The sequence below is a fragment of the Macrotis lagotis genome, chromosome 2, assembly GCF_037893015.1.
Source record: "Macrotis lagotis isolate mMagLag1 chromosome 2, bilby.v1.9.chrom.fasta, whole genome shotgun sequence".
Classification (NCBI taxonomy): Eukaryota; Metazoa; Chordata; class Mammalia; order Peramelemorphia; family Peramelidae; genus Macrotis; species Macrotis lagotis.
Window position 1 is genome coordinate 42,786,891 of NC_133659.1, and position 18,693 is coordinate 42,805,583.

Genomic DNA, 18,693 nt, shown 5'->3' on the forward strand with positions numbered 1-18,693 from the left:
AGCTTGACTTGATTTCCCCTCCCCCTAATTAAAAGAACAAATTAGAAGATTGGTGAAGAAAAAAAGAAGATAGGTAATGCTAATTAATTCACACTAAGTAGCATCAGGATACTACATTGTGACATCAAAGGAGAGAACAGAAAGCTTATAAAAAAGGGACACAAGAACTCAAAAGAATACAAGAGCCAGGAAAGCATGGTTTGGTTGAAATTTTTGTCACATGAATTCTTTATTTCTTTGACTTTTGGCTTCTGTAGAATGATGAACAAGGCATTAGACCTGAAGTCAGAAAGGCTTGAGTTCAAATTCTGTCTTCATATGCTTCTTAGAATTGTCACATAACTATTTTTGCCTCTATCTCCTTTTCTATCTCATTTGTAAAATGAGAGAGTTTATATAGATCTGTGATTCTATTTTCCAATGACTAGATGATCTCTGAAGATCACATCTGTATGAGCAAATAGACTCATATACAATATTATTTTTGTTAGTAAATGTTTAAGAACTGTCTCTTCCAAAAATATGTACTCATAACATACTTTAAAGTTGGACCATCATTACATTTTCAGTATCACTTTCTCATGTTTCTAAGTAAATAAAATAGGAAGTTAACCCCAGATTTGTAGTGTTTGCTAATTTCCAAGGTTTAAATTTACAGTGGATTTCCACAGACTGGTACAGTTTGCATATCCCTTCCTAGATACCTTTGTAGTACAATAAAATAATTGATCATTCTGAGTCATCAAGGAAAAGGTTGAGGGAAGCCCTGTTTAATAGTTTAGAGAAGCATAGAATGTATTTTAAACAACTTTTCATCCAAATTGGTTAAAATTTAAAAGCAGTTTCTCCTCAAGATGGTAAAGTTAGGATTGTCTGGAAAGTTCACTCATTCCCCAAAGATACTAGCAGACACTGATAGACTCAAAAGAGTGAAGTCTTACTTTATTCGGTATTCTGCTTATTTCTCCTGTTTAAAGGAATGACCTAAAATTTAGATTAGGATTAACAAACTTTTTGGCATTTTCATGTCCATTTCTCATTGTCTTCCTCATTCATCATTAGATTGTTAAGTTACTGATGGCAGTGCTGGTGTTACTTCTCATCTATTTGTTTACCCATAGCTCCTAGCACAGGGCCTTAAACATGTTGGGCTGTGAATAGACAGTTGCTGAATTTTTTCAAATTGAATTAAATTTTGCTTTCATGGTCTTTGGAAAGTCCAGGAGTCCACAAAACCATGACAGTTTTTGGGAGAATTCTTTTCTTAGGCTTGGGTTGGACTAGATGGTCTTTGCTGAATCTCAAGAGTTTGAGATGCTGCAATTCAGCATCTTTGAGATTTATTTTAGGAAAAATATCACCACAGAGCAAATACAAATGTGAAGCTCTCAGAAGGTAGCTCTGCATGTCATTAGCTGATATATAGGCCATTTTTTTCTTGAGTTTAATTTGAAGCCTCCCCAGTTTGGTAAGACAAGTCATCATTTCATTTCCCTCCCAGTGTCCTTCTCTGAAAGTCTCCATCTTGCTCCAGGAACCTCGTCCTCGAAATTCACTTCACTGCTGTATCCCAGTTCATCAGCCTCTCCTACCCCCGGGGCTCTTCCCACTCTCTGAATGGAGGGATTGCATTATACAGGGCAAAAGGAGAAGTATAGAGAGCTTTTATCTTCCATTTAAGCAAGGTGACCAAAACAATTATCCCTTTCCCACCAGGCTTCACTCCTCTGGACTTAATATATCCCTCTTGGTGGGTACCCTTATCTCCTCTTTCCCCCATACCCCATTAGATGTAACTCCTTCAAGGCAGAGACTTTCTTTTGGCTTTCTTTGTGTCCCCAGACTTAGCACAGGGTTTATCACATAGTAGGTACTTAAATGTTTATTGACTGACCTTCCAGAACTAGTTCCCCACTCTCAAGTTTTCAGAAACACCAGGTCACCTATAGATCTTAGAGAAGAACTCCAGGAGAAGTTTACACAGAAATAATCTTTCACACCTACTGAAGAAATGTATTCCCCAGGCTGTCTTTTACCTGTCATCTTTGCTAGCTCCTCCAGCTCTACTGCTGCAGATGGTCCCAGAGCCACTGTGTGGATAATTGCCCCACTCTGTCTTACTTCATTGAAACATGTGCTGATAGTATTGTCTTCCCCATCCGTCAGAAGGATAATTTCTGCACCATCAGTTGAGAACTTCTTTCTAATTACCTGAAAGCACAGATTCATCCCAGGTGTTGGTAAGCAGACCCAGTGGGTAACCCTGAGTGAGTGGAACTGGTCAGGAATGAAAGAAGAAAATAAAGGCGAGAAACCAGGAAACCCAGGAGGATCTTTCAGTCTTAAAGTTTTCAAATATGAAATGTGCAACTTTCCAAAACTCCATCCTAAAACTCTAATTCAAGAAAATTTGTCACAGCTGATATTGCCATTTGGAAGCAGAACTGTTCTGTTCAAACTGAGTGGCCCAGCTTCTGTACACGGATTTTCAGTCCTAGCCAGGGTAGGTGTTCTTTCTGGCTCTAGAATTCAGTGGGCCTGATGAGAAAGTGGACAAATCAACTTCTACAACATGCAAGGAATTGTTTGTGTGTCTTTTGTCATTACTGAAAGTGCTAACAAGGAAAAAGCTAATGAATCAATACAATATGGTGAAAAGTGCAATGGCTTTGTAGTCTGAGGCTATGTGGGTCTCAATTTCCTCATCTGTAAATGAAAGAGATAGGTGGTCTATGGGATCTCTTCCAGCTCCAATTCTATGCTTCATCTGGCTAAACCTCTTAACAATAGAGAGTCTCCTCAAAAAAAAAAAAACTTTGGGAAGCCATGATCTCCATCAATTGCAAACTGTACATTTAGAAACAAAGACATGACTAATTGCACTCAAGTCAGAGAATATTTTCCAAATCCTGTGATAGGAATGTCCTCCATTAAGCCAGATGATAAGTCTAGCTGCCCAAGATACTTTGATGTTCATTGACTTGTGCATAGTAATAATTAAAAATGTCATGAGCAGAATTTGAACTTGCATCTTTCTCAGTATTCTCTCTGTGGAGCAGTTTTGGCTATATAGGACACATCTAATACTCCATGGATCTGGAATTCCATCTACATGGGTATCCCCTCCAGTGATGCCAGTCACAACCCATCCATCCCTGCCCATCCTATATGAGACTGTCTAAAGCACAATGGTTAGAATAGGTCTTAATTCAGATCTTCTAGTTGTGTGGTCCTGGACAGTCATTTAACCTCAGTCTGCCTCTACTTCTTCATCTCACTCTCAGAGTTCTTAGGAGGATCCAGTGAGATACTATTTATAAAATACTTCTCATAGTGCCTAGCTTGTAGTAGGCCCTTATGAAATATTTATTATTTCACCTACCTACATGTCTCCAACTACATTCTTCTACTGATTCACCACAAGGGAGTCATTCAATGCACTAGGGAATGTTTCTTGAGTCCTTGGGCCATTGGGACAATATCAGAGGAGCACAAGGACTACTGCCCTTTAGTGTATCTGTGTATCAGGGCATTGATCAGAATAAAGATGGGCATTGTTCTAGTCTTTCAAGTCTGGAAATCACTTCATGTCTTCGGTTTTATTTCAACTTTCCTTTGATATATTATGAGTAAGGTACTATTTTTCCATTTTATAAGTCAGGAAATTGAGACCTGTAGTGACTGAATGACTTGCCAGCAGGAACATGGTGGCTCCAGCAGGAACATGGTGGCTCCAGCAGGATGCGAGAACAGGTTTTCCATACATTGAGTCCAATACTTTATTCACTCATTGCCTTTTATGGGGACCATATATTTAATGAACCCAAGATTTATTTTCTGCAAAAGTGGCCCCACTATAGATTTTACCATTTTTTGAAATCATTCCATGGAAAAAATCTCAGGCCTGAAGATTTTTGTCTTACTACAATCTCACTGTCTTACCACTTTCTTATTTCAATCGCAATTACTCCCCAAAACCCTACTCTTTTTCTTCTGCCCTCTTTACTCTTATCCTCCCTCTGACTTCCCTATCCAAAGTTCATCAATCTCTTGCCCCATTACCCTTTTGTTTTTGACATCCTGTTACTCTCCAACAGTGACTAACTCAAATCTCTGCTCCTGTACTTGAGCAATGGAGAATTGGTACAAAATCCTTCAGATAATTGCCTCATCCCCTTAGGGACATACATCACATTCACTTCAGTCAGACCTTTGCTCTGCTTATTGTATTTACTCCTGATTCTCTAGTACATCCCTCATATTTTCCTGACTCTTTCAGACCCAGTTTCTCTTCCATGTCTAGCAACATTCAGCATGTGACATCATTTCTTATTTTGTTGAAAAAATTGAAGCTGCCCTGCAAGTTTTCTTGTTTCTCCCTTATTTCCTTCTTCCTGTATCAGAGGAAACAGCATCAAAGTGCCAGCCTCTCTACACGGTCCTTGATCCCTTCCCTTCCCTTCCCTTTCCTCCAGGACCTTGTTCCATTGACCTCCCTGCTTTTCCTGTCACATATCTTCAGTCTCTCCCTCCACTAATTTCTTCCTCCAATCCTATAAACACAATTGCCACAATTAGAGGCAAATTTACTCTCATGCCATGCAAGTAAACTTGACCTTGACAACAGGCTCAAGCTCTCTCTTTTTTCTTCTTCACTGTTCACCTTCACTTCTAGGCCACTCAAGTTCCTGCAATCTGTTTTCCATCTGTTCTTTCCCTTTGGAACATGTATCTACAACATCATCCACAAGTTCTCAGTCCTTATTCTTCTTGACCTTTATCTCATTCTTCTTATGAACAAATTATTTACTCTACAGATGTACACTATACCGAGTGTTTCAGTTCCTATCCACTAACTTGTCTTTTATTTCTTTCCTCTTCCTCTTGGGTAAAATGAGACAGTTGGACTGCATGATCACCAAGATAGTTTTATAATTTTATTTCCTATCAAGAGCAGCAGTTTTGAGGTAGTATGGGGGTCTCAAAACGTGGAAAGCCCTTCACACTGGGAGTAAACACCCAATTCATCATTCCTTTGCTTTGCTATTATATCTCCCAACTGGATGCCTAACAGCTCATTGTCTAAATGTGTTTAATAAAGCAACAGATACAGAAATGTCTAACTTTGCCAGATGGAACCTAGATTCAAGATCATTGCACCTGTTTTCTCTAGATGTTTCAACTGCATATCATGAGCCTTACTATATATCCTGCCCAAGGTCTTTATCAAGGGTTTCACAAGGGCACAACCCCAATGGTCTAGAGTATTATAGATTTAGAGTGAGAAGGAACCTCAGAGATCTTCAACTCTACCCCTGCCCCTTATTCTACAGATGAGAAAGCTGAAGCTGACACAAATAACACAGCTACTAAGTTTCTAAGGCTTTCTACTTGGCTCTCTCTGATTCCAAGTTGACTGTTTGATACACTCTCTTTTGTCATCCCTCAGGAGGGACTTGAACTCAGGTCTTCTTAACTTATAAGACTGCCTTCCTTTCTTCTATACACCAAGTCCTTAATATGAGTTGAACTGAATTTAATTAGGCTTTCTCCAAAATAACCATTTATGGATATTCTTTCCCTCCCTTGAAAATGCATTTACTTTTTAGAGACATCAGATTTATACCAGACAGTAGATATGTGAGGGACCTTCAGAATAGAAATTCACTTTTAAAATATCTACTACAATAGAGAGTACAGATAAGATGATTTCACCTGAAATGCTGATGTGAGTCCTGAGCAGATAGATGTTCCTCCTGAAGCACTACCAGGTAACTTTGTAGCAAGGAGGTTCCTGTCGTTATCAGTCAATATCTGTATCAGCTCACTTTGAACAGAGGCTGCACTGTCAAATGTGACTATCCCAGCCCAGGATCCCTTTTCAATGATCTGAAGCAGGAAGAATTTGGAGGCTTGATTCAATCGATTTAGTCGGCCCTCATTCTGAATGAAAACAACAAATAAAATTGGTAAGTGGTTATTTACAAGAAAGAATTGAGTAAGCCCATACATGTAACTCTAGGGGTTTAAGTTATCCAACAGTTGGACAGCAGAATACAAAGTCTAGAGTACTGTGGAATTTGAGGATGGGCTGTATATTTGTCAATTGAAGACAAGGCCACACATCACCAGATGACCATAGGAGCAGTGAGTACTTCAGCCACAATAATTATCAAAGCTTAAGTGGTGGAAGAGTTTGTCTGTGCATTGGTTAACCCTTGTTAACAAAAGAGCAGATTCTCAGAATATTGAAACATGAGATTATAAGAGAGAACATAATTTGAATAGGTTGGTATTGTGCGTCTGTGAAATAATTTTGCCTTTTAATTTGAGGCACATCACTAGGAATGAGATACTAGATGTGTTATTTCATTAGGTTAGGGGACTCCCAAATGAGAAAATTCTCTATATCAAGGTTGACAGCTATTCTGCAAGTTATAGTTTCAGTGAATTATGTAAGAGAACATGCCAGAACTGAAAGCAGGTGGTCAGAATTCAAGGATCAGCTTTCCATCAACATTTACCACATTGTCTCTTAATGAAGTATTTTTGACCAAGCAAACAAATGAAATTGTGTTCTATGGTTTCTCAGCTATGTTGATCAAAGAAATTATTGATGGAATTGCAGGTCACTTAAACTTTGGAATCGGTGCTGCATTTTTAGGTAGGATGTTGCCCAATTATCAACAAAGGAGGAAAATATGAAATCATAGATTGGGTATTTTGGTTGATTGAAACTAAAGTTGTCCATGGGCTGGGAAACTAACTATAGAGCAAATTCTTAATTTAATCATTGTTTGTTGATCAAAATGTCATCTGGATTTAGAAATGGAATAATTTGCCATGAATCTTTGTTGAAGAAAGTATGTGTAATTTTCATTGTTTGTGGGGAAGAGGAAAGGGAGTGTGAGTTTGAAGATTTAATTAAAGGAAATTAATGGTTGCATGCTTCCTACTTTCTTTTAAACCATGAGATCAATTTGATTTCCAACAACCCAGTATTCAGTGTTCAGGAGTATGTTAAACAGACCCCTCCAGCCTCCAGGAGAATGGAATAGGTTTGGCTTACCAACATGCTTCCAGACTTATCTAGAACTAAGCACAAGATCCTTTCTCCAATTTGCTTCAGTGAGAAGTTGGGCTTGGGTGGTTGTGCTGCTGTCATGGGAGTGGATGTCTTGTAGTCATCAGAATCTTTGATCACTTCCCATGTGCTCCTGAGGTTGCACTTGTTGTTTTGAGAATTTGGAGCATCTTTGTTATGGTTCTTTTCTGTGCAAAATTCAACCACCTGAAAAAGTCAAGTCACAAAATAAATGTGAAAACTATAAACCAGAACTTCTTAACCTGAGTTCCATGAACTTTTTTGAAAAAAAAGTTATTATAAATTTTTAATCTAACATTTTTTTCTCCAATTACACGTAAAAATAATTTGTGCTCATTTTTTAAAATTTTAAGTTCCAGAGGCATCCAGGCAGCGTTCAAATCTGACCTCAGACACTTAATAATTGCCTAGCTGTGTGACCTTGGGCAAGTCACTTAACCCCATTGCCTTGCAAAAACTAAAACAAGAAAAGAAAAAAATTTGAGTTCCCAATCCTTTTCTTCTTTTCCTCCCCTCTTCCATCATTAAGAAGTCAATTAAATTGATTTAAATTATATATGTGCATCCAAGAAAAATTTATTATGTTTGGCTGTGACAGAAACATACACATAGCAAAAAGAAAAACTGAAAAAAAGTCTTTAAATGTATGCTTTGATCTACAAACAGATTCTATTAGTTCTGTCTCTGGAAGTTGATAACAGTTGTCTTATCAAATCTCTTTGGAATTTACTTGAATCATTTTGTAGCTGAGAATAGCTAAGTCATTCACTATTAATCATTGCACAATATTGCTATCACTGTGTTTAGTGATCTACTTCTGCTCATTTCACTTTGCATCAGTTCATGTAAGTCTTTCCAGATTTTTCCAAGAGTATCCTACTCATCACTTCCTTTAGAGGAATAATATTCCATCACAGTCATATCCCACAGCTTGTTTAACATTCCCTTTTATATCATTTATTTATTTATTTTTATTTTGTACAAATAATTTTTTATACATTACTAAAATATTCTTGTTTAAGAGTAAACACAATACCCCCTCCCCCCAAAAAATATGGACCTGCATGAGTGATAAAGGGGAGAGGAAAAAATAAAAATAAAAAAATAATAATAATAATAATAATAATAATTGTAGGTATGGCCAGGTGGCACGGTGGACAGAGCACCGACCCTGGAGCCAGGAACACCCAAACCCAAATCCGGCCCCAGACACCCAACAATCACCCAGCTGTGTGACACTGCGCAAGTCACCTCAACTCCATTGCCCTGCAAAAAACAAAAAGAAAAAGACCCAAAATAAAATAAAATTGTAATAATAATAATAATAGTAGGGGTGGCCGGGTGGTGAACAGAGCACTGGCCCTTGAGCCAGCAGCACCCAGGTCCAAATCCAGGCTCAGACACCCAACAATCACCCAGCTGTGCAGCCCCAGGCAGGCCACCCAGCCCCATTTGCCATGCACCCCTCAAAAAATAATAATAGTAATAATAATAAATGTGCTTCAGTCTGTTTTCCAACAGCACCAGCTCTGTCATGGGTGGATCACATTCTTTATGATAAGTCCATCACAAAAGTTACTTCCATATTTTTCCACCATTGCCTTTGCTGATCACAGCTCCCTCCATTTGTACTTCTCCACTACCATGTACTATATTTTCTCTCTCCTTTCACTCTGACTCTGCTGTAGGGTAGCTGAGTGGCACAGCAGACAGATCCCTGGCCCTGGGGCCAAGAGGGCCCAAGCCCACATACTACCCCTTAGGCCCAGCATCCACCCGGCCCTATGGTCCCAGTCAGGCCATACAATCCCAGCCCCTTGCAAGAAGTAAAAAAGAAAATGTATTATATCTGACTACTCCCCCCCCCCCATGGTCCATCCTCTCCTCCATCACTCACATCACCCCCTGCTCCCTGTCCTCCTTCTCTCCTTCTTACTCTAGGTGTCTATACCCCTTTGAGTATATATAATATATATATATGATATATATATATATTATATATATAATATATATACTCTTTCCTTTCCTAGCCACCTCTGATGAGAGTGAAGATTCCCTCATTCCCCTTGCCTTCCCCCTTCCATATCATTGCAATAGCTCATCATAATAAAGAAAAATGTTATTATATTATCTTAGCCTATTCCTCCTTTCTTTTTTCTTTCTCCCATTACATTTCCCTTTTATCTATTGACTCCATTTTTACACCACAATATATCTTCAAATTCAGCTTTCTCCTGTGCTTCATCTATAAAAGCTCCTTCTACTTGCTCTATTAAATGAGAAGGTTCATATGAGTATTATCAGTATCATTTTTCTATGCAGGATTACATGCAGTTTATCATCATTAAGTACCTCATATTTTCCCCTTCTCCTCTGATGTCTATGCTTCACCTGAGTCCTGTATTTGAAGATCAAACTTTCTGTTCAGCTCTGGCCATTCCAATAGGAACATTTGAAATTTCCCTGGTTCATTGAAAGTCCATCTTTTTCCCTGGAAGAGGACATTCAGTTTTGCTGGGTAGTTGATTCTTGGTTGCATTCTAAGCTCTTTTGCCTTCCGGTATATTATATTCCAGGCCCTATGAGCTTTTAATGTACTTGATGCTAAGTCCTGTGTGATCCTGACTGCAGCTCCATGATATTTGAATTGTGTCCTTCTGGCTGCTTGTAATATTTTCTCTTTGACTTGGGAGTTCTGGAATTTGGCTATAATATTCCTGGGGGTTGCTTTTTTGTTGGATCACTTTCTCGGGGAGATCAGTGGATTCTTTCAATTCCTATTTTGCCCTCTGCTTCTAGGATATCAGGGAAAATTTGCTGTAGTAATTCTTTGAAAATGATGTCAAGGCTCTTTTCCTGGTCATGACTTTCAGGTATTCCAATAATTTTTAAATTAACTTTCCTAAATCTGTTTTCCATATCAGTTGTTTTTTCAGTGAGATATTTCACGCTTTCTTCTAATTTTTCATTGTTTTGGTTTTGAAATATTGTGTCCCAATTTCATGTAAAATCAACAACCTCCCTCAGTTCCATTCTTGTCTGAAGGATTTGTTTTCCTCAGAGAGTTTTCTTATCTCCTTTTCCATCTGGCCAATTTTGCTTTTAAAAGCATTCTCCTCCTCCATAACTTTTTGAACTGTTTTATCCATTTGACCTATGCTGGTTTTTAATATGTTATTTTCTTCAGCATTTTTTTTGTATCTCCTTGATTAAGCTGCTGACTTCTTTTCCATGTTTTTCCTGCATCTCATTTCTTTTCCCAATTTTTCTTCTATCTCCCTCACTTGATTTTCAAAGTCTTTCTTGAGCTCTGTCATAGCCTGAGCCCAATTTCTGATTTTCTTGGAGTCTTTAGATGCAGGAGCTTATACTTCCTCATCTTCAGATTGAGTGTTTTTATCCTTCTTGGGATCACAGCAAAGTATTTCTCAATGGTGTTCTTCTTTTTTCTCTGCTTACTGATTTCTCCACCTGTGCCTGGTTTTGGGGTGCTTCCTGATCTTTTGAGTGTGCGAGGTTCTGTCTTCACTCCTGGTCTGTGAATGACCATAAGCACACCCCTCTGCCAGGGTCCTGATGTGCAGTGGGGGGGGCAGGCTGCTGTTCTATGGGGGGCCTAGACTGTGATCAGGATCTGAATGGGGTCAGAACCCCAGAGTCCTGTTCCAGGGATAGAGGACAGAGCTCAGAAGTCTCTCTCCACTCCCCTCTCTAGGCTCAGCACTCATGCTCTGGGGTCTCCTCCTTACCAGCTCTGCCTGCTTTTGGTTTCTGCTTCTGGTTTCTGGATCTGGGCTGCCACAACCATGCTGCTCACTGTGTGCCCTGAGGGCTGGGCTTCACGTGCTTGCTATGGCAGAGGTCCCCCCACTGGTCTTCCAAGTTGTGCTTGGTGCTCCCCGGGGTGTAGATCAGGAAACTGCCCCTGCTGCCATGTTCCATGGCTCCCAGGCACCCTGGGTCTGCCTCCAGGAGGCTGAAGTTCCTTTGCTCTGGTGGGCTACCCCTCCAACCATGTGGAACAGAGCCTTTCCCCTCTTTTCCAGGTTACCTTGGGCTGGAGAACTGATTCACTGGATCCTTCTGTGGGTTCTGTCTTTTGAAAATGTAGTTAGAGTCCTTAGCTTATAAATTTTGAGCAAGAGCACCTAAGAAATGATCCTATCTTGTCCCCATCTTGGCTCCGCCCCCAAACTCCAACCATTCCCTTTTTGATAGACATCCCCTCATTTTCCAATTCTTTGCCATGACTAAAAGAGCTGCAAAAATTTTTTTTACATTGATCCTTTTTCTTTTTTTTAAATCTCTTTGGGATACAGACTTTCCAAATGCTAGTTCTGTATCAAATGCATAATTTTAAGGACCTTTGGACATAATTCCAAATTGTTCTCCAGATTGATTGGAGCTGTTCACAATCCTACCAATAATACATTAGTTTCCTTTAAACCATGAAATCTATGTAATTTCCAACTAACCTAATATTCTATGTGCCCTCCAAGTGTAATAAACACTTCCTCTGGCATCCAGAAGAATGAGACAGGTTTGGCTTACCCCCATGTTTCCAGACTTATTTAGATCTAAACACAGTATTCTTTCTCTGATTTGCTTCAATGAGAAATGGGGATTGAGTGGTTGTGCTGACATCATAGGATGGGGTATCTTCTAGTCTTCTGATTCTTGGAACACTTTCCAAGTTTCCAAGATCACTCAGGAGGTTACACTTATGGTTTGTCTCATTTTTGCCACATTCATTCCAACATGTCATTTTTCTTTTTTTGTAATATTAGCCAATCTAATAGGGGTGGGGTGATACCTCATATTTCTCTAATTTGGACTTCTCTAATCATTAGTGATGTAGAGCTTTTTTATATGACTATAGATAGCTTTGATTAATTCATCTAATAACTACCTGTTCATATCCTTTAACCATTTATCAATTAGGAAAATTGCTCTTTTTTGTAAATTTGACCCAATTCTCCACTTATTGAGAAATGAGGTGTTTATTAAAGAAACTTACTGTATAAAATGACTTACAGTATATTTCCCTGCTCTCTCTCCTTTCACCCTATCTTCAAAAATATTTTATTTCTTATTACTGCTTCCTTAAATCTTCCACCCTTCCATCAATCCCTATCCTCCACCCCCACCCCAATTCCTTTCCCATCTTAATTCTATTTTTATTGTTCTAGATTTCATGTCATCATATTCAATTCACTCCCATTCCCTATCTTTTTGTGCATTCCTTCTAACTCCCCTAATAATGAGAAAGTTCTTGGGAGTTACAAGTATCTTCCTATTGTAAGAATGTCATTAAGCTAACCTTATGCAATTCTTTATGATTTCTCTTTCTTCTTTTCCTTTTAAACATTCTCTTGATTCTTGTATTTTTCTATTTAGATCTGGTCTTTTCAACTGAAATACTTGAATGTCCTCTGTTTCAATGAATATTCATTTCCCCCTCCTGAAAAATTACACTCAACTTCGTTGAATAGGTGATTTTAGGTTATAATCCTAGCTTCTTTACCCACTGAAATATCATATAACATGCCTTCCAATACTAGGAACTCTGGAATTTGGCTATAATATTTTTAGAAGTTTTCACTTTGAGATCTCTTTCAGGAGGTAATTGGTAGATTTTTTCCAATTTCTATTTTGCCTTCTGGTTCTAAAATATTAGGAAATTTTCCTTGATAATTTCTATTTTTTTTGAAAGTCAATGGGGTTAAGTGACTTGCCCAAGGTCACACAACTAGGTAACTATTAAATTGTCTGAGGATGAATTTGAGCTCAGGTCTTCCTGACTCTAGCATCAGTGCTCCATCACTGCACTACCCAGCTGCCCCTCCTTGATAATATCTTGAAGATGAGGTCTGGGCTCTATTTTTGATCATCACTTTGAAATAGTCCATCTAAATCTTAGATTTTTTCTCTTTGATCTATTTTCAAAATAAGTTCATTCTTTTGATTTTGTTTGATTGTTTCTTGATGTCTAATAGAGTCATTAGTTTCCACTTACCCAATTCTAATTTTTAAGGAATGATTTTCTTCACTTAACTTTTGTACCTCCTTTTCAATTTAACCAGATTTTTAAGGAATTTTACAATATTTTTTTCTGTTTGGACAATTCTGTTTCTTACTGAATGCTCTTCAGTATATTTTTGTGCCATTTGACTTAGTCTACTCTTTTTGAGATATTATGTTTTCATCTATATTTTCTTGTGCTTTTTTATTAACTGTTGATTCTTTTTCCATGATTTTCTTGCATCATTCTCATTTTTTCCAATTTTCCTTTACTTTTCTTATTTGATTTTTAAAATTCATTTTTTACTTTTCTGGGTATTCTTTTTGGACTCCACACCAATTCAGACTTTTCTTTGAGGATTTTGATAAAACACTTTGACTCTGTCTTCTCCTGAGTTTGTTTTTTGAGTTTCTCTGTCACCATAGTTACTTTCCCAGATCATGATCTTTTTTCTGTTGATTGTTCAGCTTTAAGTCTATTTCTTTAAGTTCATCTTTGTGTTAATGTTGAGTTGTGTTTGTTAGGTGGAAGCTGCACTTTGGTTTTTCATGGAGTTTTTTGTGTAGCTGTTGTATATAGATATATAGATATAGATATAGATATAGATATAGATATAGATATAGATATAGATATAGATATAGATATAGATATAGATATAGATATAGATATAGATATAGATATAGATATAGATATATCTATTTTGTGTAGCTGTTTTCAAGGCTAGTTATGGGGATCTGTAAGTTTTTAGCTCTTCCACATTAAGATGTGTTGACTATTATCTTAGTCTATGCTCTAGTCTATGAGCTTTTCACACTGGAACTGTGACCAGATTCTTGCTTCTCTTTGGCTACCTGGTCTAAGGCTCTTCCTTGATATGAGACTGTAATGCAGAATAGCAAAATTCAGTTCACATATGGCCAATGCAATATCGCCACAGAGGGATCCCTGTAATCTCATTCAGACAGGATATTCTGTGGACTGAGAACTCTGGAAGTTGTCTCTTTATTCAGTTGCTCCCAAGGTCTGTGACTGGTTTGCTGGGGTGCATGTGTTCCTTTCCCACTTCAATGAAATTGACCTATCCTGCTGACTTAAGCTTTCTTGGGCTGAAAAAATGTTTCACTCACTCTTTTGTGAGTTATGACACTCAGGAAATGGTTTTGAGGCATTATTTAAAGTTGTTAGGAGGGGGATTTGGGAGAGTTCAGGTGAAATTCTTCCTGAATACATTATTTTAAGCATTTAAAAAACATGATTCTGAGAAGGGTCCCCCCAAAATTTTCACCATCTGACTGAGGAGTTAATAACACAGAAAGAAAAAAGAACATTTTCAATAACCACAAATATAAGAAATCCAACAAGTAACCTAATGATCATCATTGGGCTGGGGGGGGAAACCACTTTTTGAAAAACTCTTCAACACCACTGAGATTCTAGTCAACTATCTTGATCAAGACTTAACCTTTGTTTCCTCACCTACAAAATGAAGAGATTGGACTAGAACAGTAGTTCTTGAGATTTATTTATGCTTAAAAAATTATTGAGGACATATTTTCCCCCCACCCACCCCATCCTGTTTATGTTGACTTTATCTTTTGCTGTTTACCACCTTAGAAATGGATATTTCTTAGTGTGGCTATAAAATAGTTTTAACTCAGAGAACCCCAGAAAGGGTCTCAGGGACTACAGGCAGAATGCACTGGAATCAGGTCTAATGGATTGTTGAGAGCCAACTGCAAATATTCAGCATGAGCATTTACATTTCAGAAATCAGCAAATACTACAAATCAGGGCTAAGTTTATTGTTTGTTGAGTACTTAGGCAGTCCATGCCCTTGGAAAGGAGATTGGGAAATATTCAGAGAGCTAGTTAAACCTGTGCCAGTGTACCCTTGCCCATAGGGTTCCCCGGTCCATAATTTGAGAATAGAATTAGGTGATTTCCAGATTCCTTTCTAAGTAGAGGATTCTCTAAGTCTAGAATTCTGAGCTTATTTGGGGGGTGAGTACTTTCAAGGAGAAGAGGCAATGACTGAGAACTAGCAGGAGTCTTGTAGAACCACTTTTGGTAGGTTGGCCTTAGGTTCATTTATCACCACCTCACTAGACAAGAAGATCATGAAAACTTCTCAGACATCTGAATTTCAGTAAACTGTTTGAGTTTCTTTGTTATCGTGTTGAAAAAATATGGAAAGAAAAATAATAGGGGCTAATTGGCTTCAGCTATGTTTGACTGTTTTCAGAAGTAGCAGCTAAGGTAGTAATATAAAGGTATTGATCTAGCAGGTCATGTTTCATGGAATTCCCTGGTCCTGTTCTATTTTATTTATTTGTGAATTTCATATATATATATATATATATATATATATATACATATATATATATATAATTGTCAGCAAATGTACATATATATACATATATGTGTGTATATATATATATATATATATATGCAAATCAATTTCTTGGATGAAGGCATAAAAAGTATCCATGTCTACTTTTCAGATGTTGCAAAACAGGGTGGAATAGCTAATGCACTGGGTGGCAATATCAAGATTCCCCAAAACCTCAACAGGCTGGAACAAAAAGTGAGGTTGGCCCATAAAGTGAGGAGATGAATGGGATCAAAAATCACAAGTACATGTCTAGAAAGGAGTCCATGAGGAGAATAAAGGAGGAAGTCTTTATGAAAAGGCCATCCTGATCACTTCACAATTACTATCTCATTTGATCCTCATAGTAACCTTGGGTGGGAGAGTGAGGACCATGCATCATCTAGCTGCTCTCCTAATAGTTATAGTGAACTGAAAAGTCAGCATGAGGGACTAGAAGAGAGGAAGCATCATTCACTAGAGACAGGACCAGGTTTGCATTCAGAGGTCTTGAGTCTCAATTCTGACTCTGTCCCTTGCTACTGTGACATATACCACCTAACCTTAACCTTGCTGCTTTTTATACACCAAGATAGATAATGAGGCCAAATTCACTCTTTAAGAGAATGCAAATTGAAACAAAAGGAACCAAGTCAGGAATATATCTCTATATAAGTGTGTATCTATACACACATACAGAGATGTATATTCATAAATATATATAATAGAATGTTAAACATTAAAAATGAGTTATTGAGGATATTCTGACATCTCTACCCAACTTTACTTTCAAGAATGTATTCTCCCTCAAAGTTCTCAATTTGATGATTTATTTTACTGATTTAAGGGGTATTAAGAATAGTTTGAAGATTCCAAGCTCCTCAGGTCATCTGGACAGATGTTCTGAGAGAGCATGTCATAGAAAGAGCCATGAGCTAACCATGGGACCAGGCACCACTCACTTCATTTCCCAAATCTCCATTTCCTCATGTGTGAAGTAAGAATGAAGACTATGGTCATTCTAAGCAACAAACAAGAAGATAGAGGCAAAGTGTCTTGAAATCTTAACGCTAAATAAATGCCAATTCTTAGGGCCAGAATATGTCCTGTTTCTTCTGTTTATAAACTTCAGAATTAATGAAACAAAAACTTACGGAATCGATGCTTTGCATGAACATGATGGAGGCTTTTGCATGCTGAACTTTGTTAGGTATGAATGAACAGTCTTTGTTAAGTTTTCCTGTTTTTGGATCTGTTCTGCATGATTTAAGTACACAGCTTCCTCCAGAACATGCAAACACCCTATTTTGACCATCAATATCTTCCGAACATCTGAAAAGATATTAAGATTAGATTTTAAGGTGATTAGATCATTTAAAATCACTGCAACCTTTCTGTATTCTTCATGTCATCACCTTACTTATTTCTTTATCACAGAAGATGCGGGTATCAAGCATCTCAGCAGCAAAGTCTTAGGCTATTGGAAAGAACCATTTCTGTTTGGCAGAGAACTCCTGGTGGGAGATTCAGATGGGCTCCTTGGAATATTCTGATGTTAGCCTGTCTGTGGGGAGCACCACATCAGCTTTTCTGGGGTCCCTGACTGTGCTGCTCACAGGAATGGGTCCTAGGTTTCTCATTGTCATCTTCATGGGAACATAGAGAGAGTCTGTCTCATTCTCAGTAAATGGAGTAGCTGATGATGCTGTGACATCACCTCTAATATATGGGGCACTAAGCTTCTTAATTTGTATTCCTAAGAATGCAATATGCTTTCCAGTGACCTCATTCATAAGAGTAATTCATTCCTTAGGTGAAAAGTGTTCAGCAGAATATCTCTCAGAGCCCTTTGCCCCAGCCAAACATGGAGAGGAATCATGGGCACTCCCAGATTTCTTGTATTTACTTCACAGCTATTTTGCGTATATATTTATATGACTCCATATTGTTTTCCCCACAAGATCTCTGAGATCCAAGATTTTCATTTTTCTCTTTGTATCCCTAGCACCTAGGACAGCATCAGGGGCTTCTTTACTTGTGGAATGATTGTTGGTCAAACCTTTTGTTAGCCCCAACATGGAGAGCAATGTGGGTTTCCTACAGGGACAGGAAGGGAGCAGATGGAGCCTTCACAAGGAAGGATACTGGAATTTTCTCTCCTTGACAGCTGTAATTACCTGCTGTATCTAAGCACTGAGATGTAATTGAATGTTACCTGTGCTTCCTCCTAAACCCATTCAACACCCTGAGGAATTAGACTGATTATGTAGGAGGAGAAAGAGGAAAAGGACCAGGTCCTTTGGTGCAGTGAGGGTGTGACATTCTGTCATTCTGTAGGACTTTTCTGTCTCTGTCCATCAATGTGTATTGCTGCTGTCGAGGAGGCAATAAGGACATGGATTGGGTCTATCTCTCTCTAGAGGTAGCGCATCTCTGAGGCCAGGTTAGCACATGTCCCAGGTCCAGATATATATTGCAACAGCAAAGAGTTGCTCTCTGATAATTTTGTGCCTCCAGTTCAGAAATATGTATCTTGTTATAACTGCTTCTGCTCTGAAGTATACTGGGGTAGGAGCCATTCAATTCTCATATAAAGAAGGTTACAATGAAATTTATGCTTCTCACACCATTATTCTAATCTAAAAATGAAAAGAAAAAAACAACCTTGAGACTGAACTCATTTGAAAAAATTAACTTGAGTTGAAGATTTCAATTTGATGTGTTTATCAAAAAGTTAAATGCTAATCATACCTTACTGGTACATTTTTTCCATTAGACTCATAAAAACGCTCAGCATCATTGTATTCCTCAAACACTCCCCATCGTAAATGGGCCCATTCATGAACTAAAATTTTACCTGTGGGAATATATTTGAAATGCAAAAATATAGTTATTTCTACAGTACCATGCTTCTGTGGTTATTCCCTCACATCTCTATGGGTATTTCCTTCCTCAATACAGATCACCCCCTAGTCATGCTGTCTTCTACTGTGAAATTCTTATTCATGGTCTCCCATGGTAAATAAACTACCCAAAGCATTGAGACTCTTCTTTTAGATTTCATGATGACCAGTGTTCTACTCAAGCTAACCTAGGTGGTACAGTGGATAGATTATTGTGAGGGAGTCAGGAACATCCAAGTTCACAACTGGTCCTATATATTTACTAGAAAATCTTTTTACCTTTGTTCCATTTTCC

The 18,693-nt window shown here is 38.1% G+C and overlaps 1 protein-coding gene across 1 annotated transcript in view; it reads right to left on the reverse strand.

The window, feature by feature from the left end:
• The window catches only part of LOC141510976 (calcium-activated chloride channel regulator 1-like), a 40,672-nt gene that overhangs the window by 12,410 nt on the left and 9,569 nt on the right, over positions 1–18,693 (reverse strand). Inside the window, exons 4-8 of the mRNA XM_074220343.1 lie at positions 18,247–18,352; positions 16,650–16,827; positions 7,070–7,291; positions 5,716–5,943; positions 2,037–2,211 (exon numbers count right to left, since the gene is read on the reverse strand). Of these exons, the coding sequence (XP_074076444.1) occupies positions 2,037–2,211; positions 5,716–5,943; positions 7,070–7,291; positions 16,650–16,827; positions 18,247–18,352 (909 nt within the window). The remainder of the gene's footprint in view (positions 1–2,036; positions 2,212–5,715; positions 5,944–7,069; positions 7,292–16,649; positions 16,828–18,246; positions 18,353–18,693) is intronic.